The sequence below is a fragment of the Rhinolophus sinicus genome, chromosome 15, assembly GCF_057876585.1.
Source record: "Rhinolophus sinicus isolate RSI-liver-muscle chromosome 15, RSI-T2T, whole genome shotgun sequence".
In the NCBI taxonomy this organism is placed as follows: domain Eukaryota; kingdom Metazoa; phylum Chordata; class Mammalia; order Chiroptera; family Rhinolophidae; genus Rhinolophus; species Rhinolophus sinicus.
Window position 1 is genome coordinate 86,331,696 of NC_142515.1, and position 27,403 is coordinate 86,359,098.

At 49.8% G+C, this 27,403-nt stretch overlaps 1 protein-coding gene across 11 annotated transcripts in view; it reads right to left on the bottom strand.

The window, feature by feature from the left end:
- CACNA1A (calcium voltage-gated channel subunit alpha1 A) overlaps nucleotides 1–27,403 on the bottom strand; it is a 286,233-nt gene that overhangs the window by 45,715 nt on the left and 213,115 nt on the right. For all 11 annotated transcript variants that reach the window (XR_012498085.2, XM_088792422.1, XM_074338067.2 and 8 more), the window contains 6 exons: nucleotides 24,985–25,794; nucleotides 16,079–16,542; nucleotides 14,123–14,261; nucleotides 12,445–12,574; nucleotides 8,537–8,596; nucleotides 7,625–7,731 (listed from right to left, as the gene is read on the bottom strand). Coding sequence is in view for 10 of the 11 variants with exons in the window: in XM_088792422.1 (XP_088648548.1) it covers nucleotides 7,625–7,731; nucleotides 8,537–8,596; nucleotides 12,445–12,574; nucleotides 14,123–14,261; nucleotides 16,079–16,542; nucleotides 24,985–25,794 (1,710 nt within the window). In the remaining variant the exon portion in view is untranslated. The remainder of the gene's footprint in view (nucleotides 1–7,624; nucleotides 7,732–8,536; nucleotides 8,597–12,444; nucleotides 12,575–14,122; nucleotides 14,262–16,078; nucleotides 16,543–24,984; nucleotides 25,795–27,403) is intronic.

Sequence of the window (27,403 nt, forward strand, 5' to 3'; positions counted from 1 at the left end):
CCGCCCCCCACCACCATCCCCAGCAGGTTGTTCTCCTAAACACCCCCACCATCTGTCCCTGGCCGCCATCTTAGGTTCCCCATTTCCCATCTCCCAACTTTCCTGCCACCCGTCTCTCCTTCCATCTTTTCTGCACTCAGTGGTCAAAGTCAACCACTGGGGGACCACGTCCCTCTCCTGCTCAGAATCCTCTGACACACTGGAATTCCTAGACGTACAAACTTCTTACACCTCATTCAAGGCTCTTTGAAATCTAGCTCAACTTACCTTAACCTTTGCATTCCCATCTATTGTTACACACCCCAAAGCCCAGCCATACTCTTGCCTCCGCATTTGCACATACTGTTTGTGCCGCTAGTAACACCCTCCCTGCACTTCTCCATTCAGAGGACTATGCGGCCCTGAAAGTCAAGTTAAATGCTCCCTCATCCAACAGCCTCCCCTGCCTGCCTCTGAGTTCTGCTGGACCCTAATGCTATTTCAGAATCATCTTTCTTTCTGTCTTTGCTTCTGACCTTAGACAGAAAACTCCTCAAAGGCTTAAACTGTGGTTTATTCCTTTGTGTGTTCATTCCCCCTTTAATCTTGGTTCTTGTCCCAGCACCCAGCATATACCTGGCATGTGGTCATGTGAATGGATCCAGATTAGAGTTCTTTGGGGGTGTGTGGGGGGGTGTCTCCTAGCAATCATCTTTATATTATAATTACCTCCTGGATCATGGATAGAGCTTTCCCAGACTCCTCCCACCACAGTCTGTCTGGATGTCCAGGTGCAAAAACATCATTCTTCACACCATTTGCTCTTTTAGGGTTCCCTTCTCTCATTTTTTCAGGGAATAAAGAGGAGAACTGGACGTCAGCCTGCCAGGCACAGCTATGCTTCAGACTCAGTAGCCTGAACGTGTGTTTTCCCTTTTAAACCAAAGTCATCATTATTATCTCAAGGCTGTGCCCCCGAAGTGTGAGACACACCTCAAGAGAGTCATGGAGATAATCTGAGGCAGAAGAGGGACACAATTAAATAACTGGATCATGTAGGGAGACAATTATTTCTTCTGCAAGTATCTTTCAGGCCTTCCGCTTTGGTCAGAAAGAAAGTCTCCGGTTTGTGCTACTAGGGTCCTTAACACGAATTCCTCTTTTAACAGAGAACCCAGCTTGAATGCAACAACTAGCAGTGCAACTGTTTCATGCCCCTTTGCAGTTGTGGTTCTGTCTGAGGTGAACAATACTGGTTGTAAGCGGATGATACAATTTCTTAGCAAAATTAAAATGAAGTTTAGACTATGTGCTGGAGGGGAAAATGTCAAGCAAATAGACATCCAGGTTGCATGTCAGACTGGTTAAAATCTGGATGTGCGGAACAGCTGACATTTGGGAACACGCTTCCCGGGGAAATCCACTCATCGGAAAATGAGTCCATGGCCGATGTGGGGTCTCTTCCAGGAGGCACTCTGTCCCCGGGAGACGCTGAGAAGCACCTGTTTACTGAGGCACTAAGGAGAGTGCTAGTGGCAGTTTGGCCCCTGAGCAGGCAGGAGTAACTTCATCAATGTGCTCTCAGAAAACAAGCAGATTCTGGAACCACTTTGCCAAGAGTGTAGACACTGCTGGGAGGGGGGTGGTTACTTTCTCCTCTCAGAGCCCAAGTTTCAGCTGCTTGGACTGTTCACCCTTCTCCCATCTGGGAGGCGGACACTTTCATTCCTCTGGTAACTAGGCACCATCCAGGTCAACCGCCATATTCAAATCAGACCCTGGGGAGGCCCCCCGCCCACTTTCTGTTCTCCACCAAGAAGTGGGCTGGCAGTGGTCATGGTGGGAGGCAGTGGCCAAGACCCTTCAGGGTCCCTCCTCCCTTGGGAGCAGGCTGAGGGGGGCTCTGGTCACTGCAAGCGACAGGACAGCAGCAAGGACACAAGGTCACGGAAACAGGCCCAGAACCAACGCGGCTGCACCAGGGCACGGAGAACGAGAGACAGACGAGCGAGCGAGAGAGAGAGAGAGAGAGAGAGAGACTTTACCGTGTGCTGCTCCTGGTGAGGTGGCGTCGGAGGGAGAGACAGATCGTAAGCGGCCTCAGAAGAAAGAACACAGAACACGCACATACACACACGCACACTTGAGTACCCCCGGCCTTGCCCAGGCACCAGGAGGGGCACCCTCAAGCTTGTGGCTCTGGCTTACGTCCATCCTTCCATCTGGAAGCCCCCCGCTCAGTCCCCTGCCCTTGGTAGGCCCCTGGCACTGCCTGACAGCACCAAGAAAGCCAAATTTCCAAGTAGCAGGACAGCCAGAAGGTTATCAATGACCAAAGGCGAAATTGCGACTGAAAGTCACTGCCAAGAGCTGGAGAAACCCCTTTTCTCCAGGGGTTCTGGTGCTGGAAGGTTTTAGGAATGCTTTGACTGCTGTGAGCTTTGGAGCTGGGGACCTGGGTTTGAATCCCAGCTCTGCCCCTAATTCTCATCCTCTTCTGTAAAAAAGGCCTTTGGGACTCGGATGTTCAGTGAACAGTAGCAATAGCCTTGGCTTTCTGCCCTAAGTTATGAAGGAGGGGTCAGCAAAGAGTTCCCACCTGGGATAAAATTAAGGGGCAACTCTCAAGAGTCTTCTGAGAAAATGTGGGCCTGGAGAAATCTCTCGGCATCATGACAACTCTCCAATCATGAATGGAGATCAAGGTGAGAAAAAATTTGACTGCCGGGAGAATGGTGGGAGCACCACCGCCACGTAGGCCCCCGACAGAATTTTCCACCCATCACTCTTTTTGAAGTTAGTGCTATTTTCAAAAATACAGAATGGTTTAAATGTCTACAATTGCTCCCATTGGGTTTTCCCTCCCTACTACCTTTTTTGCTTTAGTTTAGTTGCTCTCAAAGCTCTAAGTATCTAGGAATCACAACATACACAGAATTGTGTAGATTTCCCTTTATAGACTATTAAGAGATTGTTCAACAATTTTTGTCTAACCTGCTGACTTTAGGTGTAATATGTGACTCTTCTGAATGTCTGTGTGTCTATCTATGGGAAGATGACACCATTACGCCCATTTTCCAGATGAGGAAGCTGAGGCCCAGAGAGGGACAGTGACGTGCCCCAAGTCATGTAGGCGGGAAGCGGCAGACTGAGATTTAAACCCAGGTATGTGAATCTTGCACTCTAATCTTCTTTTCGTTACATGCAAGAAAAAGAATGCCTTCAGGGGGCAGGGGCTGTTTTGAGGATGGGGATAAAAGAAGTGATAGCCTGAGGGCTCCTTCTTTGGCTTCCTGGCAATTCAGCTCCTGAGCACGCAGGAGCGGCTTGATCAAGGCGCTTGGCCACCTGTGCTGGCCTGCCTTGAGGGAGCAGTCGCAGTGCTGGATGGACTCTTGGCAGTGAGGGCAGGGTCACGATCCGCTAGCTGCTGAGACATGTCAGTTGGCTGCCCCGATGCATGGGCGCAGAGCGTGATATCACGTGTGATGGCTCATGAGATGGCGTGTTAACGGTGGTCATGTGGACATGGCACTCGGTCAGTGGATGGAGCAGGACACACACACACACACAGACATTTGGGCGAGATGCAGGAGGGGTGGAAGCTGTCGGGAGAGCTTTGGCACATCCCTGGGAGCACCACAGGGGTCGTTTGCTCACATCTGAGACAGGGCCGCCATCACACCCCTGTAGCAGAATCCTTGCCTCCGGCCCCAAAGGCTGGAACAGCAAGATTCCTTTCAACAAGTAAGGGAAGAGCCTCATGCCCTCTTCCCCTGGATTTCCAGGCCTTGCTGGGGCTTCCAGGAACCCAGGCTGGCTGGGCTGCCAAGTCTCATTGTGCCAACTCCTGAAAACCTTCAGGATCGGGCCTGGGAGATGGGCAGCAACCCTGAATCTGACAGCAGAACTTGACTCAGTGATCTTGCTAGACTCGTTTCCCTCTGGGCCTCAGTTTGGGCATCTACAAAATGGGAACACTAGGAACTTCCCACATGGGGTTGTTGTGAAGGTCACATAGATGGAGGCTGTTAGTATCACTATTACCAAGTCGAGTTTCTTGATTTTATGGGGGAACTGAGGCACAGAGAAGCTAAGGGACTCACACATCTATAGAGAAACCAGGCAGAATCGCAGGAACCTTTTTCTAAAACAATAAGGTTAATCTAACATTTGTGGTTCTCAGCCCTGTCTATGAGAAGCTGGGCACACGGAACAGATTAAACAAGTTAAAAGATCAAAAAGGAAAGAAAGGAAGGCCCTTGGGGCAGGTACTCAGGCTGACATCCTTAGAGCATACTCTTCTCCTGCCAAAGTGACATCCACGTGGTAACAAGGAAAGACAGTAAGTGAAGTCCTAGCAGGGTGAGAGATCTTCTCGGGCAGAGGAGGCCACAAACCTGCAGCCAGGGGGAGGATTCTGAAGCTTTTATGGGGTAAACAGTTGCAGGTTGAGGGGTCCTTCTCTAGCTTTCTGGCAGCTTGGCCCCATGGGCATGCAGGAGTGGCTTGATCAAGGCGCTCAGCCAGTTGTGCCAGGCCTGCAGCCCTGACCTGGAGGAGTAGTGGCAGCACCAGATGGATTCTTGGCAGTGAGGTGGGAAGGGTGTGTCAGGGGTGGGGTCTCTGGGTCTACCTCTCCCATCCCTATGCCCAACGTATAAAGGTGCTTCCATGATTGTCAGCTTTTCCAAAACCCCATGAGAAACCCTGGCACTCGTCAGGAATCCACTGGCAAAATCTCATACGTCACAGTTCCTGTGAGATCTACGAGCACACTGAGGCTCACAGGATGGCCTTAAATCTTTGTCTGGATCCTTTCCTTGTATGGGAATGAAAAAAAAAAACAGAAATAGGGATTTTCAAGGTCACGGGCTGGCTGGCTTTATGCCTGGAGCAACTTCATGAAACCAGTTTAGAAGGTTGACTCTACAAGTATGTTGCCAAATTTCCGTGAGGGGTAGGCTGCTTTTGAACGCCTTTGTATAACTTTAAAAAGGAAACTCAAAATTAAAAAAAATTAAAAATCTGCTTCCTGTGGCAGATTCTTTTGCAACTCAAAGAATCATTCTGCTGATTGATTTTTGGTGGAAAAATTATTTTGTTTTTGCAGATTAGGTTTGCTTCAAGTCGAGCCTAATGATGGGTCCAGGGAGCCCAGAAACAGCATATTGCAAACCACAGCCCATCGTGGCAAAAACCGTATGGTTGAAAGACTTGTTCTCAGGTCTTTAGAAGGCCATCCCTGCCCCAAATTGTGAGGTCAAATTGGGGGATGGAGGTGGGATGAGGCAGCAGTGGGGGCCCCACCCCAGAGCTGAAGCATGTCAGCTTCAACAGAGGTCTGGGAGGAAGTACCAAGGGTGAGCTGATCAGACCACTTCTACGGTGCCTCACCCAGTGGTGGCCACAGAGAGCAGAACCCACCACCCAGGGCACAGCTGGCAATGCAGGGTTGTGTGTGGACAAATGGATGTGACTGACAGGGTCCCCCCCCACCTATGACCAACTTGGGAGCTGCTGCGCAGATGTCATCCTGGAGGGGTTGAGGAAGTATGGGAGGGGTGCCTGTTTGAGCTGGTCCCCCCTTGTCATGGAGACCACCCCTGGTCAGAACAAGGAGGGGTCGGGGTCTCCTGATGCCAGAGCGTGTGGCAAAGTGTCTGCCTTCTGCAGGTCACACTCATGTTAGGCAGATGGTCAGGCTCACATCACCAAAAGATATGGGCCAGCATGGGGGAGAAGGGAGGGAGGGAGGCAGGATGGGCGGGAGGGAGGGAGGTTGGGAGGGAGGGAGGGTGGGAGGGAGGGAGAGAAGAAAGAGCAGGAGAGGAAGCCAGAGAAGAAATGACAGAAAAAAAGGGGAAAGAGAGAGGAGGAGGAAGAGAGAGAAAAAGAAGCAAGGGAGGAAAGGGGATGTGAGATTCACTCCAGGCTGAGGGCAGTAAAATGCTTTGGCTCTTCAGAATTTAAATGTTCTCAGGGCTTTGCAAGGTGCCTACGTGACACCTTGTAGGAGCCGCTCAAATAGCTGATGGCAGGAGGGAGGAGGGTATTTCATTACATGCCCACATATACTGGGCATTATCTTTAAATATCTTTTTTTGGAAGAAACTGGTGTTAACTTGATGGCAAACAACTTGTATCTGGTTTGTATTTTACATTTCTCCAAATTCCAATGAGGTTGGATATCGCCCCCCCCTGCCATTTTTATTAGTTGCCAGCATTCTGTGATGTTTCTGTTTAAATCCTTTGCCCATTTATCTATTGAGGGTCAGTGTTTCTTATTGATTTGTAATTGCTTTTTATATATGAAGGCCATTGAGTCCTTATTTGTGGCAATCCCCCCATTTGCTGTGCATTTTACTTTATTTTATTATCATCATTGTACCTACAGAACATCTTAATGATAATGTAGCCAAACTTTTAGATTTTAAAAAAATAATCTTTTCCATTGCTCTAAAACTCAAATAAGTACTCAACTACTTAAAAAAGAGGGAGGGAGAGAAACAGGGAGGGCAAGAGGGAGAGAGGAAGAAAGAGAAAGAAAAGGAAAGAGTAGAGAAAGAAACAGAGCAGATAAGAAAGAGGAGGAGAAAGGAGCAGATAAAGAAAAAAGGGGGTGGGGAATCTGGCCGGAGTCAGAAATATAACCAACCCCCTGACTCTCATGCATATCTCTATCAGCTCAGTCCTCCAGACTGGAGCTTTCTTGCTCTTGGAATACAACTTGATCTGATTGAGTTCCCAGGGAAGAACCTGAGACTTTAGTCCTTAGATTGGAAATGAGCCATTGCTCTGACCCTCACGACAAAACCGATCCCTCATTGTTTGTTCAGGGGACCATTCAAGCACCGCCTGCAGATCTGCTAAGAAGGGAGCCAGGAGGCAAGCGCACAGAGTAAGCCCCTATTTCTCACTATAGGGGTGAGGTAATCAGAATCCCTGAGACACTCCTTTCTGGGAATGAGCCAGTGTGATGGGTACAGACAGGATCCTCAAGGAGATTTGTTTCTAGATTAAGGGCTGACTAGGTCTTTTCAGCTTGATCCAAATGCCTACAACGTGAGCAAGGCCCTGTTAAGTTTGCTACCAGGGCCCTAAGAGCTAATGGCTGCTCAGCCCTTGGGTGCCATTTCCGAGTGGCCTGATGATACATGGCCTTTCAGCTAGGCCATGTGTCCTAGGATTACAGGAGAAGCGAAAGACACACAAGGGGAGTCACCAATTCTACAACTACGGGGTCTTTAGGCACAGGATGCGGGTCTGAATTCTCATGCACATTCATTTCCTGATTGTCTTTTTAGGGACTCCCCAAAGAGACAGTGGCTTGGGCGGAGTTTATAGAGCAGAAGGAAGATGAGATGTCCTGGCGGGACTAGTCTACAGAAAGCAGTGGAGCGAGGGGTTGTGACGTGGCTGTGTGGGGAGGCAGAAGGGGGGGTCCTTTCTCCTTCTTCCTCCATGGTGGCTGTCATGCAAAAGCCAATCGAAGCTCTTCCTGGTGGCATGCGATGCCCCCACTGCCCCAGAGCTCACGCTCCCCACCTTTACACCCTGAGAACACATCCCCTAATCCAGTGGGAAGCCCCAGGCTGGGGAAGGGGACTGAAGAGGCAAGTGAAGGCCTCGAGAAGAGACTTACGTGAAGGCAAAGGCCACCAGGGCCCCACTGACCACTATGAAGTCGAGAATGTTCCAGAGGTCTCGGAAGTAGGCACCCTGGTGCAGGACGAGCCCCAGGTCAATCATCTATGGGGCAGAAGAGATGGTGCTCAGATCCCTCATGCCTTGGGGAGCAGGCCCCACCCTTCTAGCCTCCAGGGGACAGGAGGCGGCATGGTCACTAATGGGACCCCCTCATCCTGCAGGGATGGGACAGTGGCCAGAGGACCCAAGGGGAGGAGTGAGGAGCCCCCATACAATGAGAGGTGGCCCCTCTCTACTTCATGACTTGCTGGTTCTTAGGCCCAAACCTTGGGGTTCCCCTTGACTCCTCTTCGCCCTATATCTCACATTGGATCCACTAGCAATCCTTCTTGGTTCTGCCTTCCAAACATTCCAAGAATCTGCCCACTTCTTGTCATCTTCTTGGCCACCACCCTGGTGTCACCCCCACCATCACCTGCCTGGACCAACACAATCACCTCCCTCCTTTGCTCTGAACCCTCCATGGCTCCCATCCACCCTGCCCTCTCCCCCCCATGTCAGTCCTCCCCGCAGAGACCAGAGGGCACCTGTCAGCACGAGTCCAGTCATAACCCTCCTCTGCTTAGAACCCTCCATGGCTCCTACCTCACCTGGAGTAAAAGCCAAGGTCCTCCCTGTGGCCGCCAAACCCCTGCATGACCTGCCCCCCACCCTCACTGTCACTTCCTCGCTCTCATCTCCCTGCCCTGGTTTTCCCCACTCTCCTTGCTCATTTCTTCCAATCACACTGGCTCTCTCACTGCTCTTCAAACCAAACACACCAAGCGTTTCTAATCCCTGGGGCAAGCCTCCTGCACCAGGGTGCCATTCTTGAGGGTGCAGAATCCCATGGAGCCCTGGCATTCACCTTGATCACCATCTCAAAGGTAAAGACGCCTGTGAAAACGTAGTCAAAATATCGCAGCACCTGCAGGGGATAAAAGCAAGGGGGCAGTGGGTCACTGGCTTGCTCCAGGAGAGGCCCTGTGAACCTAGCGATGGCCCACTGGGGGGTGCAGCTACTACCAGCAAAAACCCCAAGGAGGGAACACCGCTGCCATGTATGGATGGGCAGGGCGTGTACTGCACAAGGGCCCCTCCCACCCTTAGTATAGATTTGTATGTTGTGAATGAAACTGTCCAGCAGATGGCAGCAAAGTCCTAACAAAATCACTATTAGGCCGGTTTGCTTACCAACGGGATGGGAGCCTTTTTTATTGGCCAAGGCTGGGTGGTTTCTGCCTGGACGAACAATGTCCTGCAGCTGGCTCCTCTCCAGGACACACCATAACACGTCTGTGATGTGACACTGGTGTGAAGATGTGATTGTGCTGGCACACTGCTCAGTACGTGGTAATAGCAGGGGGCAACTCCAGATTTGCGTTCAAGTAAGGCCTGACAATTACGGAGCACTGCCACCAGAGGGCGACTATGAGCACCCGAGTCAGGTCAGGGCCCTTTTCCGCTCAGAACCCACTGTGGCTCCCACCTCACTTCAGGTAGAAACCAAAGTTGATTGTCTCCTCCTTTGTGGCTTGGTTCAAATATCACTTCCTCAGTGAAGCCTTCCCTGACCACTTGTTTAAAATGCCACTTCCTGGCTCTCACGATCTTCCTTACCTAGTCTCCTCCCTGTCCCCCCTCCTCCTTCCTGACAAACCTCTTGTTATAGTTATTAACAATCTCAAATGTCACCCAAATGTCAGCCCCTAGAGGACAGGGATGTTTGCCTGTCCCTGTGACATCTCCAGTTAATAACACAGGGCCAGACATACAGTAGGTGCTCAAGAAGGGCTTGCTGAATGAATAGCTGGAGCTGTACTGGGTCCGGCAGGAGTTGGCCTCTGTGATTTCTTGTGGTCACAAATCACATTCCCGTTATGTGTGGTATCTGAAAGGCCATCAGGGACCAGTGTGGCCAGAGACTGACTTCCTGGAGAGGGGTGGCAGAAGCACAGGGCTGGAAGGATCTGGACAGGCAGAGGAGATGGTGGAGAGACAGCATTTCATGTGTATTGAGCAGAGGGCACAGTGTGGCCAAAGGCCTGGTGTTCTGTAAGCTCTAGGAAGGGAGGGACCATCTCATACCCTGTCAGTCCTTGATGTTTAGCTCTGTGCCCGGCACATAGTAGTTGCTCATTAAATAACTACTAACTAAAGCAATGAATGGAAGGGAGGAAAGAAGAAAAGGAGTGGGGGGAGGGCAGGCCAGGTGGTCAGGTGAATCAAATTCTGGAGAGCTGAAGTTGAGCAAGAGGAAATAAAAAGTCCAATAAATCAGATTAAACCAAATCTAATATTTAGATCCTTTTGACCTGTATACATGGCAATTTTATGTGGCTCAGTCTAATCCAAAAAGGTTCTCGGTCTCGTTTATCCCAGGGAAATGCAAATCAAAGTCCCTGTGACATTCCACTCCACACCCACCAGGTCAGCCAAATGCAAGAGCCACCAGCACCAAGTGTTGACAGGACTGTGGATCAGGGGGAGCCCCAGACACTGCCAGTGCGGCTGTCACTGCATCATCCAGTAAACATCTGGCCTCATCCAGTGAGTCCAACCTATGCAAATTCTATGATACGAAAACTCCATTTCTGGTTTTACACCCTGGAAAAAGTCATGCCCATGTGCCTCTGAACCATGTCAGGGGTGGGAGTGTGTGACGGTGTTTTAAAGTGGAGACACTCCAAATGCCTGTCAACAGGGAGATGGATAAATGAATCATGCCACACGGTGGAATATTAAACAGCCATGAAAAAGCCTGGCAGCCGCTACCCACAACTATATACGCTCATCTCATAGTGGACACAATGCCGGGTGTCAGAAATGAGGCACAGAATGAGTCCATCTCTTTACTGTTAGAAACGGGCAAATATCAATTCTAGTGTTGAAGGATGCATGTGCAGGTGGGGGTATCAGAGAAGCTAAGACACGCTCCTTACAGAAGCAGGGTTGCGGGTACCTCGAGGGTAGGGTTTTTCAAGCTCAGCACTGTTGACGTCGGGACATTTGCTACATGGGGGCTGTCCTGGGCACAGGAGGGCAATGAGCAGTGATCCAGGCCATCAACCTTCTAGCTGCCAGGAGCACCCCCTACCCACCTCAAGTCATGACAATCAAACGTGTCTCCAGATGTTGTCCCTGATTTTGAACCTCCCTCCAGAGGGAAGAAGAGTGGGGATCGAGGAAGCCCCAGTGGTTAGGGGCAGTTCTGTTCTACTTCCTGCCCCGGGTGGTAGTTACATGGGTGTATATACTTTAAAATCCTTGATAAATGGACCATATGTGTCCTAGGCACTTTTCTGAGGCCTGTTCTCGTTCAGCTAGTAGGAAGAACTCAGGGGAGGGTACCTGGGCATCAGCTGGCAGTACAGGGACACCGTGTTCTTGATGAGGGGAGGAGGGCTTTGAGGTGAGAAGTTTCAACTGCGAGATGGAGCAGAGAGCTGATGCTTTGCAGAACGCCCCATGGGGGCTGGTTGGAGCTCTCCCTAGATTCCTACAGCCTTGGGAGCTACAGGGCACCCCCTGAGCTCTCCAAGCTTATCCCCTCCTTGCTGTACACAGGGCCTTCTCTGGTCTCCTAGAGTAGGCAGGGGCTTTGCTGAGCCCTCTTGAAATGTGCCCTCCCAGGGCCTGGGCCGCTGAGGTCCCTGGGGGAACTGGGCAGCAGGAGATAACTGAGTGTAGCCAGCGCCCGGCCCTGGAGCTAGTTTCCTCCAGCAGCCCTGTTCTAATTATTTCCTGCTATTTTCCTCCCCTGCACCATGCCCCTGTAGTCAGGTCCCCAGGGGGCCTGCCAGGCCTGCTAAGGAAGGGCAAGTGCAAGGTAAGCTGCCGACAGGCAGCCTTGATTTATGGGGCACTCCAGCCTTGCCAGACTCCTAACCTACTTAGCGAGGGTGGCAAGGCTTCATCCCCAGTGGAAAATGTACTTTTGGTGCTGGGCAGGAGAGAGGGACAGGAGCTAGAAAAGGAGGTACCTCTGCCAGTCCGGCCTCTGCCATGCTCCCACCTGGCAGCGCCTCAGTTTCTCCTCTTGGCCACTGGCAGGCACTCATTCCTACTTGACAGGCTTCAAGGGGGGGGGCCAGGCACACAGCAGGTGCTTAATAAACAGAGATGGTTGATGGAAGCAGCAGGAGCTCTAGGGGAGGCCAAATTGGAATTCTGCTGCATGACCCTGGACCAGTCACTTAACCTTCCTGAGCCTCAGTTTCCCCATGTGTCCAATGGGGATACCTGGGAGGGCTTGCATCCCAAATGCCCCAGGATGGTACCTGGAACACAGCAAATGCTCAATTAACAGGGGCCATTTGCAGACCCTGGACCTGCAAAGGGAGAGCCTTTTAGCTCTCCAAAAAGCTAAAAGTTTAACCTGTGTTTCTAAGTCAAAACAATCCTTTCTTTCAAAGCTTCATGTCAAAATGGAAGAGTCTGTTTGGTGAGACGTGGTTGCCTAGGGGATCGCCTATGGAGCATCCCCCTGCCTGAGTATCTCCCACATTCCACACAGAGAATCCCATCAGCCTCACTCCCCAACCAGGGACTCCAGCAATGCTCAGCCCCAGCCACTCTGGGCCACTGCTTCCCTGCCAGGCACACAGAGCCACCACTTCCTTAGGAACACCCTGCTCTCCAGAACATCCCTGAAGAGTCGGAGCTTCCCCTCCTGACCAGCATCCCTTTCACCCTAGTTATGAGCTTTTGGATGGAGGGGAAAGTGGCCTGAGACAGAGGAGCTGGGCTGGGAAGGGGACACTGGGTAGGACTCACGTTGTTCCGTGGTGCGTTGGGCTGCACGGGGTCCTCGGCTGCCAGGGCAATGCTGCTCATGGCAATGACCATGAGGATGCACATCTCAAAGTAGCGCAGGTTCAGGATGTAATGGCACAGGCGGCGAAGGCTGTTGGCAATAGGCAGGTGTGCAGAGGTCCACTCAGACCATGGGCTCACAAGCCCTTTCCTTCTACCATCTCCTTATAGCACCTACCACTACCTTAGATCTCTCACTCCCCAAGTCCCACACCCAACAAACTATCAAGCTCCTACATCTGGGGGTTCTCTCAGGGTTCTGGGATCCCAAGAAAGGAGAGGGGCTCTCAGTTACGGAAGATATTCACATGCCCTGTTTATAAGTTCTTATCACTCCCAAATAACTTCTTGGAACATTTGATTCCCAGCTGGATTGAAGAAATACTGTCCTTGATTCTATAGGCGATGAAAAGCTTTTTCATGCACAAAATGTCCTATGGTCAGAGAAAACTGGGAAACTCTGGGTTAAGTAAATTTATTTTTTTTAAAAATTAGTTGAGTGACGTTACGCAAGTTACTTAACCCCTCTGTGCCTCTGTGCTCTCATCTGTGAAATGGCCATAATAAAAGGGCCTAACTCACAAGAATGTGTGGATCAAAGAGTTAATATGCCTGGTACATGGTAGAGGCTCCAAAAAGTTAGTTACTTAAATGATGAATTGTAGGCCTTATCAGAGCCTTTGATATGCTAATGAACAATACTTATGTACATAACCTTTTAAGTGGAGCTAATAATAATGATAAATATGTCATAAGGGTATCTGAATGGCAGCAGGAACGAGAGGTTAAGAACAGGGATGCTGGATCAGTCTGTCTCTGGGCTCCCCCACTTGCTTGCTGTATGACTTTGGGCAGGTGACTTCACATCTTTGGGCCTCAGTTTCTTCATTTGTCAAATGGGGATAAGCATAGTACCAATCGCATAAGATTACTATGAGAATAAAAATAAATTGTAAAGCATTCAGAACCACGCTTGACACAGAATAAGGGCCACGTAAGCATCTCTCCAATAAAACAGACAAAGTCAACTAAATAAAAAAGTCCCCGAGAGGCAGCTTATGAAAAGCAGTTACCCCCCAGCTTATTTGATATGATTCTTCTTTGTCAAGAAGCATTTCGAGGGAGCAGAATTTCAAGGAATACCCTTTGGAAAAGTGTCAAATAACACTGAACCACCATGACATACATGTGATAAATTTTTCTCTTAAATAATCTATCCACCTCGAGGATGCCCAAGACAGAGGGCCGTGGAAATGAGAGGCTATCTGCCCAGAATCCAGACCCTTGTGGAGCAGAGGTTAGGAGCAAAGCTTAGGGACCAGGGCTGCCATGCCTGTATGGTTGTACAGGTTGTGCACTTCACAAGGCAGCCATTTCTCAGGGGTGCCTCTCACATCATAGACAGTGTGGATTAGGATATTTATGACAATGATTTTCTAGCTGATGGCAGGATGGGGTGTTTCCCAACAAAATCAGTACTTTGCAACAAATTTTTACCTCATATGACTTAAGAAAAGGGCTTCAATTTTAAATTTGCTCAAAGGTCCCCTACGGACTAAGGTTGGTCCTGGAGGCCACTCCTCCCCATTACCCGCTCTCTGGCCTGACTTTCACTGCCCCAGCTATGGGTCATACTCACGGGTTGGTCGTGGAGAGGATAAACATGGAACTGTAGGGGGGCATGGGCTTGGGGCCGTCTTCCCCAGGGTCGTCTTCCTCCTCCTCCTTCTTCTCTTCTTCCTTTTTTGGCAGTGGGTCTGGGTTGGCGTTTTTGTTCACTGTTGGGACAAGAACCAACACAGGGCTCCTGCCACAATTTCCCACAAGCCTCTGGGCTCCTGTCTACGTCCCGGAGCAGGCAGTAAGCAGCTGACTCTGATAAAGTGTGTACTCCCGTGTTTCCCCGAAAATAAGACCTAGCCAGACCATCAGCTCTAATGCGTCTTTTGGAGCAAACATTAAAATAATACCCGATCTTATTTTACTATAAGACCGGGTGTCATATAATGTGATGTGACGTGATGTGACGTGACATGACGTAATAATATAATATAATATAATATAATATAATATAATATAATATAATACCGGGTCTTACATTAATTTTTGCTCCAAAAGATGCATTAGAGCTGATTGTCTGGCTAGGTTGTATTTTTAGGGAAACAGGGTATGTGCCAGGTACCATATTATGCAGTTTAATCCTCACATGATCTGTGAGGTTGGTACTTTATGATCCCCATTTTACATATGAAAAAAACTGAAGCACAGAGAGGTGAAGTAACTTGCCTAAGGTCACACAGCTGGGATGTGGCAGAGCTGGGATTTGAATCCAAGCAGCCTGGCCCCAGAGTGCCTGCTCTCAACCACTCTACAGCCTTGAGTTTGGTGGGACCCTCACAGGATATTAACACAGACTTTCTCCCATCTCATGATGATCTTCATACTGTCACTTGGAGGCAGGCAGGGTGAGTCCCAATAACCCCACTTTATAGATGGGGATACTGAGCTCACCTACCATCAAACTCAGGGTTTCCCCCATTAACACCCCTCTCCTGACCAGGGCGAGGAGCCATCACCCTCCCGAATACTGATTCTGCAGCCTCGGCTGGCTAGGAGTCCAAGGGTAGGCTGAGACTCTGAGCCTCAGTTTTTCCATCTGTAAAATGGGCACAATGACAAGATCCATCTCGTCGGACTGTGGTGAGCATTTATGGAACAACCTCATGGAAATCTCTTGCATAGAACTGACACTAGAGGAACTGGGCTACTGTTATCATCTTAGGAAATAACAAGTTCACTGGGTCATTTCCAAATTCCTAGTTTTTCTCTGATCCTAATCTTAAATGGGGGGGGGGTGGAGTTGAGGGGGTGAGAACAGCCAGTGCTTCAAGTGCTTAGACCTTCGCTGCCCAACATGGAAACATGACTAGTCCTTATGGTGATGTGCTGTAAGTGCCAAACACACAGATGTCAGGCAGAGTGCGAGAAAGGGAATGTCAAATAGGTTTTAAGATATTGTTAAAAATTAGCATTAATAATTTTTAAGATATTGATTATATGTTGAAATGGTAACATTTTGAATATAAATAACATTTTGGGTTAAATATAATTTATTATTAAAGTTATTTCACCTATTTCTTTTTTATTTTCCCTCCCTCTCCCTTCCTCATCTCTCTCTTTTCTGCCTTTTAATTTAGCTACTAGAAAGTTGAAAATTACATATGTGGTCTGCGTCATGTTTCTTTTTGGACAGCGCTAGTTGAAAAAAAATAATCTGACTCCCCCAAATTCCATCAGAAGAATCTACTGCTCTTCAAATATGGTGGCTTGCTGGCTCCCCTGTGGGAATTTGGGATGTAGGCAGTATCACTCACTCTCTTGGGCATATACGGGCCAGCCACTGTATGCACATTATCTCATTTAATGCTTCCAGCAGTCCTATGGGGCAGGAACTATCTCAATACCCATTTTCCAGAGGAAGAAACTGAGGCCAGAGAGGTGGGGTCCCTGTCCAGGGTCACTCAGCCAAGCCTCCAGGGATTGAGCCCAGGGATGCTGGGTCCCCACCCACTCACATGCAAGGGTGAGGTCTCACCTTGGACGACGGTGTGGTTGAGGGGGGGCGGGCAGGCTGGGGGGATGTCCACTGTGGTGTGGTCGGGTTTCCTGGCAGTCTTAGCTGAGTTGGTCTGGGTGCTGCTGGGGTTGGTGACGATAAGGCTGTTCTCGGGAGTCTTGGGGGGGCCGGGGTTGGACGGGTTCCCCGGGTTGTTGGGAATCCGGCGGCCGGCGGTGTTCTGGGGATTGGTGGCCGTGGCGGGTGGGGCCGGCATGGGGCCGGGATTGGTGCTGTTCCCCATCTTGGCGGGGCTCTGGGGCAGGCCGGCATGGCCGAGGCTGTCATGGGGACTCGCTGACTCTGCGGTGGCCAGTTTGTTGTTCTTCATGTTGTCGATGTCCTCGGCCAGTGGCGGGTCTTGGCGGCCCAGGTCTTGCTGGATCGGCCGAGTGGTCGACAGGTTGGGGCCCGACACCGGGACCCCGGAGCCCTGGTTGTCCCTGTGGAAGGTAAACCAATATTAAAGAACCTGTGACTGAGAATAACAGAGAACATTTCTGAAGCCTGCCTAAGATGCCGTCATTCAGGGGTACAGCTTGGACATCGAGTGGCCGTGTCCCAAAGCGCTCCAGCGCTGGGCACTGAGTGGGCCCTGGTGGATTCTTGGTCCCCATATGCGTGTAACTGCCCACCCTCCCAGGTTTCAGCGTGGTGCTTCTCTTGCCAGGAGGGCTGTTTCTTGGAGGGAGAGAAATCAGGGGGAAGAGAACATTCTGCCAGAGCCTATATCCACCCAATCCGAAACTTCCAGACCCGTCTACCTCTCCCCCGTTAGCTCCCAGGCAAGACCGGGCACACAACGTTTCCAGGAATGGCTAAAGAGACAAGGGGACACCATCTGCTTCGTGGCCTTAAATGCCTCTAGTATGTATGTGGGGGGGAAGCAGGCAATCTATGCACATGACTATATTACAGAATAACAATAGAAACACTAACAGCAGACACTTCAGTAACACAAACTCCTGGTCCTGTTCCAAGCTGTTGACTTGTAATAACTCCTTCATCCTCAGTCCTACGAGGGGCAATTACTAGCACCATTTTACAGATGAGAAAATGGAAGCTCAGAGAGGTTAAGTGTCTTGCTCAAGGCAACACAGTTGGTAAAGGGATGAGATAATTTCTCACAGAAATACAAGTATGGGGGCAAAGCATCTGAGGTAGAGGGAACAGGTAGTGCAAAAGCTCTGAGGTGGGGACAAGCTTGCTGAGTTTCAAGAGGCCAATGAGGCTGGAGGTGGAGAATGGGGGAGATGAGGAGGGCGCCTCAATGACTGTTAATTAACACCATGCAGTCGGACAGGAGAAGAAGAGTCAAAAAGGAGTGCTTAGTGCATTTGGAGGGGGAGAGAAAAACTTTAAGGGTCCTCACTGAGCTTATCCTACCTCAGCGCCCACTGGGCCATCAGCACCATGAGGCAAGCAGTTTATTTTTGTCTGTCTTGTTCATAGCTGTGATCACAGTGCCCAGAACAAGGCACTACTTGTCAAATGATAAATGAATGTCCCCATTTCGTAAATGAGGACACTGAGGCCCAGAAGTCCCACAGGCCCAGGCCTCCCTACAGGGAGTGTGCCTCCTCCCACCTGCACACTCAGCCCCAGCTTGACACAGACCCTCAGAAGCCGTGGCCCCAGGGAGCATGGCTGGGTCTCGAGCTTGTCAGGGGCCTCCCAGGCCAGAGCCCACTCATTGCACGTCTGTCCTCGCTGGCCCCTGCTCTGCCCGCTTACTCAGGGATTTGGGTGGACCTGGCTTCCCAGCCACCTCACTGAGCGCTTGGCCCCCGCGTGTCATCTGCTTGCCTCCACACCCCCCTTCTGAACACTCGATCCTCGTATAAGGGGCCCCATCCTCCCCCAATCCCTGGGCACGGGTCCCTGGCAAAGTCTGTTTCCCGGAAACAAAGGACCTCTGTTGTTTATAGTCTTAACGATGCCTCTTTCCAGAGGGCTTTGCAGTTCAAGACTTCTCTCTGGCTCTTCTTAAAGGCAGCCCTTGATTCTGCAGCCTGTGCCCTCCATACGTCCTCATAACAGCTCACACTTACTGAGACCTTGCTGTGTCCTGGACGTGACACACATCAGCTCATCTAATCCTCAGAATAGCTATGAGAATTGAGTAGTACTGTTATTCTCATCTTTTTTTCACTATTAGTTTAAGGTACTGTTATTCCGATCTTAAAGATAAGGAAACTGAGGCCCAGAGGCAGGAAGGTCCTTGCCCAAGGCCACACAGCCAGTTGGTGACAGAGCTAGCTTGGAGTCCAGACAACATGGGTCCAGCATCCATACTGCTAACTCCTACCTGACACTGCACCTCTCTCATGAAGCAGTTTGAGATCTCCCGGAAGGCTTAGCCCACAGCTGACGGGTGTGGGAATCCTTGGCACTCACTGTAATGGCCAAGAGTGTGGGCCAACCTCTGTTCTATTTCAACTCATTAACTTCTTGAAAGATCTGATCAGGCTGGCATCATGACTTTTCCCATTATACAGATGAGGAAACTGAGGCCCAGAGAAGCTGAAGCATACTAGAAAACGGTTTCGTCAGGCTACTGCCATCATACACACTCACTCAAGAGACCAAAAGTGAGTAAAAGACAGCTCTCAGGTTGTACCAGTTCATTGAACGCCTGGGAAGTTTGAGGCACAGGAACTGAAGCCCCTGGCCAGCACAGGTCTGGTTCCCCAGGCCCAACCCGGAAGCCTAGATCTACATAATGCTTACAAATCAAAAAAGCGGGCCTCCCCTGAAAGGTCTCCCACTTGCTAAGCCACTGGCACCATTTCAGTTTTTGCATTTTAACTTGCAAAAGTCCATGGTGTTAGTACGCAAAGAGGGACAAGGTAATTTATTTTCAGACTTGTCTTTCTGAGGCCGCACAGAGAGTAGGGCAGGCCCAGGAGAATTTCTCCCTATTCAGTCACGTGAGTAGGTCATGGATCGACACGCTGGAAAGCAGACCGACCTGGTTTGAGTCTCAGCAATGCCACTTACTAGCTGTGACCCTCTGTAGTTTGATTAACATCTCGGAGCCTCAGGTCCCTCATCTTTAAATTGGGAATAAGAATAGTAGAACCTTCCCTAGAACTTGGAGATGAAAGTGGAGACCCTGGTGCCGATTTGCTCTGTAACCACTAGTGAGTTAGACTGTTTTGCATCCAAATCACGGGCACGGGAACCACACTGAGTCACCGTGAGGAATACAAGTAAATGTGTGAATGAGGTGAGGCTAGAGAAGTCCTTCCAGGCCTTGAAATCCTGTGGAATTTTCCCTCATGGATTTAGAACTTGCTTGGGACCAGTGACCCTTTATTCCTTCCAATTTCTTCCTTTTGGAATAAGAATGTTTATCCTGTGCCTGTCCCAACACTGTATTTTGGAAGCAGACAACTTGTTTTCTAGTTTCCAGATTCATAATGGAGGGGAATTTTGCCACCAAATGGGTCATACCCAGAGCCTCACCCATTCTTGGCTTAAATGATGAGATTTGGGATTTTCGAGTTGATGCTGTAAACAGGTTAAGACTTTTGGGGCTATTGGGATGGGGTGAATGTATTTTGCACATGGATGGATGTGAATTTTGGGGTGGGGTCAGAAGGTGGACTGTAGTGGGTTGAATGGTGGTCCTTCAAAAGATACGTCTACCTAGAACCTGTGAATGTGGCCTTATTTGGAGAAAGCGTCTTTGCAGATGTCATTAAGGATCATGAGACGAGAGAGTCCTGGATTAGGGTGAGTCCTAAATCCAATGGCAAGTGTCCTTAGAAGAGAAGAAAAGGGGAGAAGACACACACACACACCTGTGACGTCAGAGACAGATGTTGGAGCGATGTGTCTACCAGCCCAGGACTACTGACCAGCAGGGATCACCACCAACCCTAGAAACGAATGCTGTGCCTGGACAGTGAGCATCAGCTGTAACTGTGTGAATGGAATGAAATGAACTTGAAACCATTATTTCCCCAACGTCTTGCACAGCCTCCAAATGAGTTCCTAATTCTAACTTTTTTAGAAGTTGTCCTTCAGATGAAAATCTGGCTGGGAGAATTCCCTCATGTGTGTGTGTGTGTGTGTGTGTATATACACACACAAACATATATATATAATTTAAAAAAAAATTTTTTATTGGGGAATATTGGGAAACACTGTCTTTCTCCAGTGCCCATCAGCTCCAAGTAGCTGTCCTTTAATCTAGTTGTGGAGAGCGCAGCTCAGCTCCAAGTCCAGTTGCCGTTTTCAATCTTTAGTTGCAGGGGGCACAGTCTGCCCTCCCATGCGGGAATTGAACCAGCAACCTTGTTGTCGAGAGCCTGTGCTCTAAACAACTGAGCCATCTTGCCGCCCCTATATATATATTTTTAAATAGAGAGACAGCCCTATTGCAAAGCAGGCTGAGTAAAGTTATCCTTTCAAAGAGCATCTGAATCCTTTGGCTACCATCTAGAGAGGTTGGACTAAATAACACAGCAGTTGAGACCACGGTGAATGTTTCAATAGAGGGACAGTGGCTCGCCTGGGACCAAGAGCCCCCTGTTCAGATGGAAAGGGGATCTGCAGGCCTTTGTTTTGTCTTGTTTTTGCTTCCTTCGTTGGCTCTGTGCGTCACAGAGTTTTAAGAAGCTCAGCTGGAAGAGGCCTAATATCAATCTCTAGGAGGTTTCATTTGCAATGTCTCCAAGGAGAATCTAAAAGGGGCAGAAAACTCTGAAGTCAGGTCCCTTCCCCCTCCCCTCTTGGGGATTTGCCATCATCTGCCCTGAATAGGCAGCTGGTTGCATAATGCCTATCCTGCACAGCATCCCTCTGCCAGCTGATCACTTCAGCATCCCTCTCCCAAGGGCTGCAGACACCTTGCGTAGGGCATGCTCAGGCCCCGAGACCCAGAGGATGGTCCTGCTTCCTTCTGCCCCATTGTCTTAAGGATCTACACGTATTAACTCATTTAATCCCCACAACCACCACCACTGGAGGTGGTATTAGGATCAGGCCCATTTTAAAGATGAGGAAACTGAGGCCCACAGAGGCAGAGTCATTTTTCTAGTGTTACCCAGCTGGGAAAGGGCTGGACTCTGGTCCTAGAGATTTTAAACCACAACACCACTCAGTAAATAAACTGGGGCGATGGACAACTTGGGGTGTATGGAATCGGGTTGCTGGAGAATAAAGCCCAGTGGGTGCTGTAAAAATCAGGGTGTTAAAGGATAAAGCACCCTCTTTTCCCCTTGCAGGATAAATTGTGAGGCTCAGAAGTCCAGCATCTTTCTTCTTGCTCCTTTTGGTAAGTAGGTTGTCACGGTGATAGGAGCAGGTGGAATGAAGATGCAAAGAGTTGAGAGGTTAATTCTGGGGTGGTGGGGCGTAGGTCTTGGCAGAGTCCCCCTTGCTAAGTGAGGTCTAGCAGAGTCCCCCCACTGCCTGGCTGCTGGGGGGAGTGGTGGACACTCTGCACTCCAGATTTTTACTGGGAGTCAGGGAAAAACTCCATCCTCACTTTGGTGGCCCTGGGGTGCCACTGAGCTCAGCTGCCTGGTGTGGGGGATCCGAGGCCAGCAACTATTGAGTGACAGAAACAGAATGTGCTTCTGCTCACTTTTCACTGGGGTGAGCCAGTGAAATCTTTATGGGAGGAGCACATTTAAAGCTGGGGAAACTGGAGAGGAAGTGATGAAGGAGAAATGGGGAGAGACAGAGGGAACAGAAAGAAAACAATCATATATATTGCCAATGCTCTGGAGAATGAAAAACAGAGTGTGTCTGGGAAAAGGCCTAAGGAATGACAAGAGGAAAAATGCAGGAGGCAGTCCTCTTAGGTAGGGCCACCAGCTTTGCTGTTTTTACTATATTATATTCTTGAGTAAAGTTTTATCTTTGCCATTCTTATTTTTTCTTAAAGCACATGAATGGCTCATCTTGGGTTTTTTTTTTTTCTAAAAGTGCCTGAATCTTCATGACGTTTTATTTCCAGTGAGCATTAGAACCTTTTCATCAGCCAAATGAATAACTCCTGCCCTGGCCAGGGGTTTGACATGTCTATTAATAAGGGAGTTAGCTGTACCCTCCTGGTTTAGAATAGGAGCCGACCAGCTGAGCATTTACGGGTGGAAGTGGGGAGGTACTTTCTTTGTCTGTAGAGGAGAAGGGCCAGGGGCCAGTAGTGGGACTCAAGAAAGCTGGGTTATCATCTTACTGCTTGTAGCTGGCTGTTTAGGAAATCCCTTTTCCTCTCTGTGCCTCAGTTTCCCCATCTGTAAAAAGGAGTGTGAATGAACAATCTGAAGGCTACAGATCTAAAATTGTTTTTGAATGTCTGTCAATGAGTCTTAATAGAAATAGCTAACACTTATTGAGTGCTTACTACTATTAAAAATAGTTAACATTTATTGAGTGATTAATATTAATAATATTCATACTGATAATAGCTAACATTTACTGAACACCTATTATAAGCCAGGCTCTACTTACAGCATTTTACATATATTAACTCATTTGAACCTTATGCCTACTTTAGGAGGTAGGTACTGTACTTAGCCCCACTTTACAGATGAGGAAACAGATACCCAGAGAGGGGGACATACTAGAAGTCACAAAGCCAGGAAGTGATGGGGCAGGAGTGTGACCTCCAGCTCCAGAGTCCGGGCCCTTCGCCAGTAGGCTGTGCTGTCATTCTGTCCCTGTCATTCTGCCTCCTTCAATAATGGGAGTAGAGATAATGCTAAGGATGATAATACCGTGTTTCCCCGAAAATAAGACCTAGCCGGACCATCAGAGTCTTTTGGAGCAAAAATTAAATTTTTTTACTGTAATATAATATAATACAATATGACTGAGTCTTATAGTAAAATAAGACCGGTTCTTGTGTTAATTTTTGCTCCAAAAGACGCATTAGAGCTGATGGTCCGGCTAGGTCTTATTTGTGGGGAAACATGGTAATATTATCACTATATTAACAGCAATAGTGGTGATTGATCCTTAATTATGGAGTTCTGTGCTAAACACTTTATTCCCCCTAAAATCCTTTCAGAGGCCTCTCATTGCCTGAAGGGACTCAAGGTCCTGCTGACCGACCCATCACTGTCCCTTCAATTGTTTTGTCTGCCACTCTTTTCCTCACCCTCCAAACTGCAAACTGGCCTCCTTCTGCTCCACCTCTGGGCCTCTGCACATGCTGTTCTTAGTCTAGAACACTCTACTTCTTTCTCTGATTGTTCCTGCTGGAAGCCTGTCACCTACATGCCCATCACCTGCAATTACTTGACTGAACCCATAGCGCTGGCTTAGACTGCAGTAGGCATTTAGTAAGCACTGATGGAATGAATGAATAAACCCATAAGAGAAAACCCTAGAGTAGGAATGACCTGGAACAGTGATTTTCAGGGGGCTATGGTGGAGATATGTGGAGATCCAATGATATAATAATTGAGGGGCACTATGGGCATTTAGGAAGTGGGAAGCAAGTACACTAATCTCTTACCATGTGCAGGGCAGTCCCACCTGGGAAAGAATTACATTCCAACTTTCTTATATCCCTCACACAGATGAAAAAATCTGCTTGCAACGATCTGTGCTTTTAAGTTTAACCTGTTTTCCATATGAGCATCAAGTATTTTTGCATGTTTAAAATACACATCACGTTTTCCCAGAATACAACTATTGGACAAATTAAGGAAGACTAGACTCTATTTCATAAGGAACTTCACCTAGAGGTGTTCACCATTTTGGAACATCTGGACACTGATGGCAACGCCTCGTGTCAGGTGAGTTGTGTGTACACCCCTGAATCAGCCAGCATTTGTACCTGTCATAGTCTTGGTGAGTTTGCGCACAGGTGTCTGCTTCAGAATTATGTCACTCTGTCCTCTAGAGTCTCATTACTCCCAGTGTGGTCCCCGGCCTCACCGGGGAGCTCCTTAGAAATGCAGACTCCCAGGTTGCACTTGAGATCTACCGAATTAGGATCTGTGTTTTAGCAAGATCCCTGGGGATTCATGCACACATCCGATTTTGAGAAGTGTTGGCCTGTTGTGTATGTCATGTAACAGAGCCACTGAAACACATCTTTAAAAAATCAATAAGATGCCATAATGGTGACATAAAAGGAGACTAAAAGGACATTAATTAATAAAAGAACAATGTCTGTTTCAACATGTAACATGTTGCTGGGCTCCTAGGTGTAGAATCACTATAGAACCTTCTAAGGACTGTTAAAAAACATTGTTATGAAAAAGAGATGGCTGTTTCTGACTGGATAAGGGTCTGGCCTGGAAGATGCCTCCAAAAGCCTTGAACCTCGTTCTCCCCTTCAATTCTGAGGGCCCAGAGTGGCCTTTCAAATCCCCTGAGGAATAGCATCAGGTGAAAAGATGGTTCACTCAATAACAGCTAAAAATGGTCTCTATTGACCAAGCACTTATTACGTGTCAGCTGTTCGTTCAGGCCCTTTGCATGGACTTCCTCATTTAATTCCAGTAATGCCCCACTATGCCATTTTAGATCCCATGATACCATTTTACAGATTAAGAAAACTGAGGCCCAGAGTCGTGAAGTCGCTTGCTCAGGGTCACACATGGAAGAGCCGTAAACTCTGGGGGTGAGTTCTCATGGAGTTTCTGAGACACATGAGGGTGTGATGATCTGCCTGCAGCCTCTGGCATCAGACAGCCTGGGTTCATGGTCACTTATCAGATGTATGACCCTGGGCAAGGCAGTTCCACCGCTCAGTTTCCCCATCTGTGAATTGGGGCGATGACAATGGGATCTATCTCAGGGGGTTGCTGAGAAGACTGAGTTGCTCAGGAGAGGGCCCGGTACACAGCAGGCGCCCCTGGGGCTGTTACTATTGCTACTACGCCGGTCATAGATTTGAGATGGCCTCCACTTACTTCCTCCTGCGGTGCCTGCGCTCCTTGTCCTCCCTCCGTGTGTCCATGTCATATGTGACTGGAGCGCCGTGGCGGTGTCGCCGCCTCCGCTCGCCGCCATCTGGACCCTCGCCCTCGCCCTCACCGCCCCGGGCCGGCCGGCTGCCCTCACGGTGCCGGGCTCTCCTCTGGGTCTTGTCCTCCGGGGCCTCCTCACCTGGCCTGCGATGGGCCCGGTGCCTGCGGGGCTCCCCATCAGCTCCAGTGCGCGGGGACCCGCTGCGGCTCTCCCGGCTGCCCCCGGGCCGGTGTGTGTGCCGCCGGTGGGGGTCTCCAGCCTTGGCCCGCTCAGCCTCACCCTCCCAGAACCTTGGGGGCTCCATGCCACCCTCCCGGGATTGGTGGTCCGACTCCCGGCCGTAAGGCCCCTCGCGGCTCAGCTCGGCCTCCTGGCTGCCAGCCCAGGGCCGTCGGGCATCCAGGCCCACGTTGCTGTTGGGGTCCCGGGCCCGGTCGTGGTAGCGCGCCTGTTTCCGGAGAAAGTCCTCGGCCCGCTGCTGGCCCAGGCGCTGGTCCACCGTGGGCTCGGCCGCCCGGCTCTTGTTGGTGTTGTTGTTGCGGTTCTCCTGGGGGTCGACCACCAACGGCCGGTCCAGGTGAGTCTTCATGTCGGGCCGCAGGTGCCGGGCGTAGGTGGCCTTCCAGCGCTCGTCGGGGTCCATTTCGTTGTACAGGGCCTCCCGGCTGGCCAGCAGGTTTTGCTTGCGCATCTCACTCGTCCGCTGCTCCCACACGGACTTGGCTGGCTTCTGGTTCTTCTGCTGCTCCTTCCTGCAAGGGAAGGGCCCAGAGGTTAGAGCAGTGCTGGGCACTGCACCTGCATGGACCACACGGGCTTATGGGAGCCTCCACCCAGGTGAGCGTCTCAGCTCAGTGGGCATCTCCACCAGGATGGGTGTCCTTCCAGGTGGGCATTTTGGCCCAGGTGAGCATCTCCACCCAGGTGGGTATCTCAGCTCTAGTAGGTGTCTCAACCTGTGTGGAAAATTAAACCTTGCTGGACATCCCGGCCTTGCTTCTCAGGTGGGAATCTTGGTCCAGATACACAATGTGTATCTCCACCTAGCTGGGCATTTTGGTGTAATGGGGGGCAAAAGAGGGGCAGTTTTCAACCCAGGTGGGTATTCCCATCATCCTCTCCACTCCTCTTTATATTATAGCACATGACCCCCTGGAGGCAGTCCTGATGTCCAAAATATTTTAACAGCCAATCATAATGGATACTGGCCTGGAACAGAGCAGGTTCCGGAGGAGCCCTCCCGCCCTCCACCCTGCTGCTGCCTACAAGATCCTTCAGTTCTGGGTCTTAGGAGGTCTGGGGGTCCCAGGGAGAACCAGAATGGGTGCTGGGGAGTCTGGGGCCAGTGCTTATTTACCCACTGGTGCAAAGCAGCCAGTGGGGCTGCTGCCAGGAATGCTGGCGAGGCTGAGGCCTGACTGGGGCATACAGATTTTTTCAAGGGTTCTATGTACAGTGGTACCTCGGTTTTCAAACGTAATCCATTAAGGAAGATTGTTTGAGTTCTGAAATGTTGGAAAACCGAGGCATGGTTTCCCCATAGAAAGTAATGCAAAATGGATTAATCCATTCCAGACCTTTAAAATCAACCCCTAAAACTGCAAATTTATCATGAATTTTACTATCTAATGATACCATAGAGCCATAAAATTTACGGCGTTTGTAAACTATAATGTTCACCAACATAGATGTACATTTGGGGCCGGTGGCTCAGGTGGTTGGAGCGCCGTGCTCCTAACACCGAGGTCGCCCGTTCGATGCCCACATGAGCCAGTGAGCAGCGCCCTCTACAGCTAAGATTGTGAACAACAGCTCCAGGGGCTGCAGTGAGCAGCTGGAGGTTGGCGAGAGCTGCCATGAGCTGCTGTGAGCAGCTGACTGACAACAGGTGACTGACTGCCTCAGCCGGGGGGAGTGCAAGGCTCATAATACCAGCATGGGCCAGGGAGCTGTGTCCTACACAACTAACCTGAGAAACAATGGCTTGAACCAGAGTGGGGGAGGGGGGAGGGGGGAGGCGGAAGAAAAGGGGAAAAGAAAGAAAAAAAGAATATTGGTGTCAACAAACCTCCTATGAAGACACCTTAAATTTCACTAACTCACCACCTCTGATCCACCAGCAAACTCTGTCCCCTCTACCTTTATGATCTGTCTAGAATTCAGCAGCAGAATGTCACCTCCTTGGCCACAACCCTAGTCCAGCCCCCACTATCTCTTGCACAAACCAGTGCAGTTATCTCCAACCTGGTCTCCTGGTTCCAGCCCTCGCCCCCAACAGTCTGTTCCTCTGACAGCAATGAGAGGGCACCTGTGATCACCTGAGCCAGGGAGGTCTTGTCCCTCTGTTCAAGAACCCTCTAT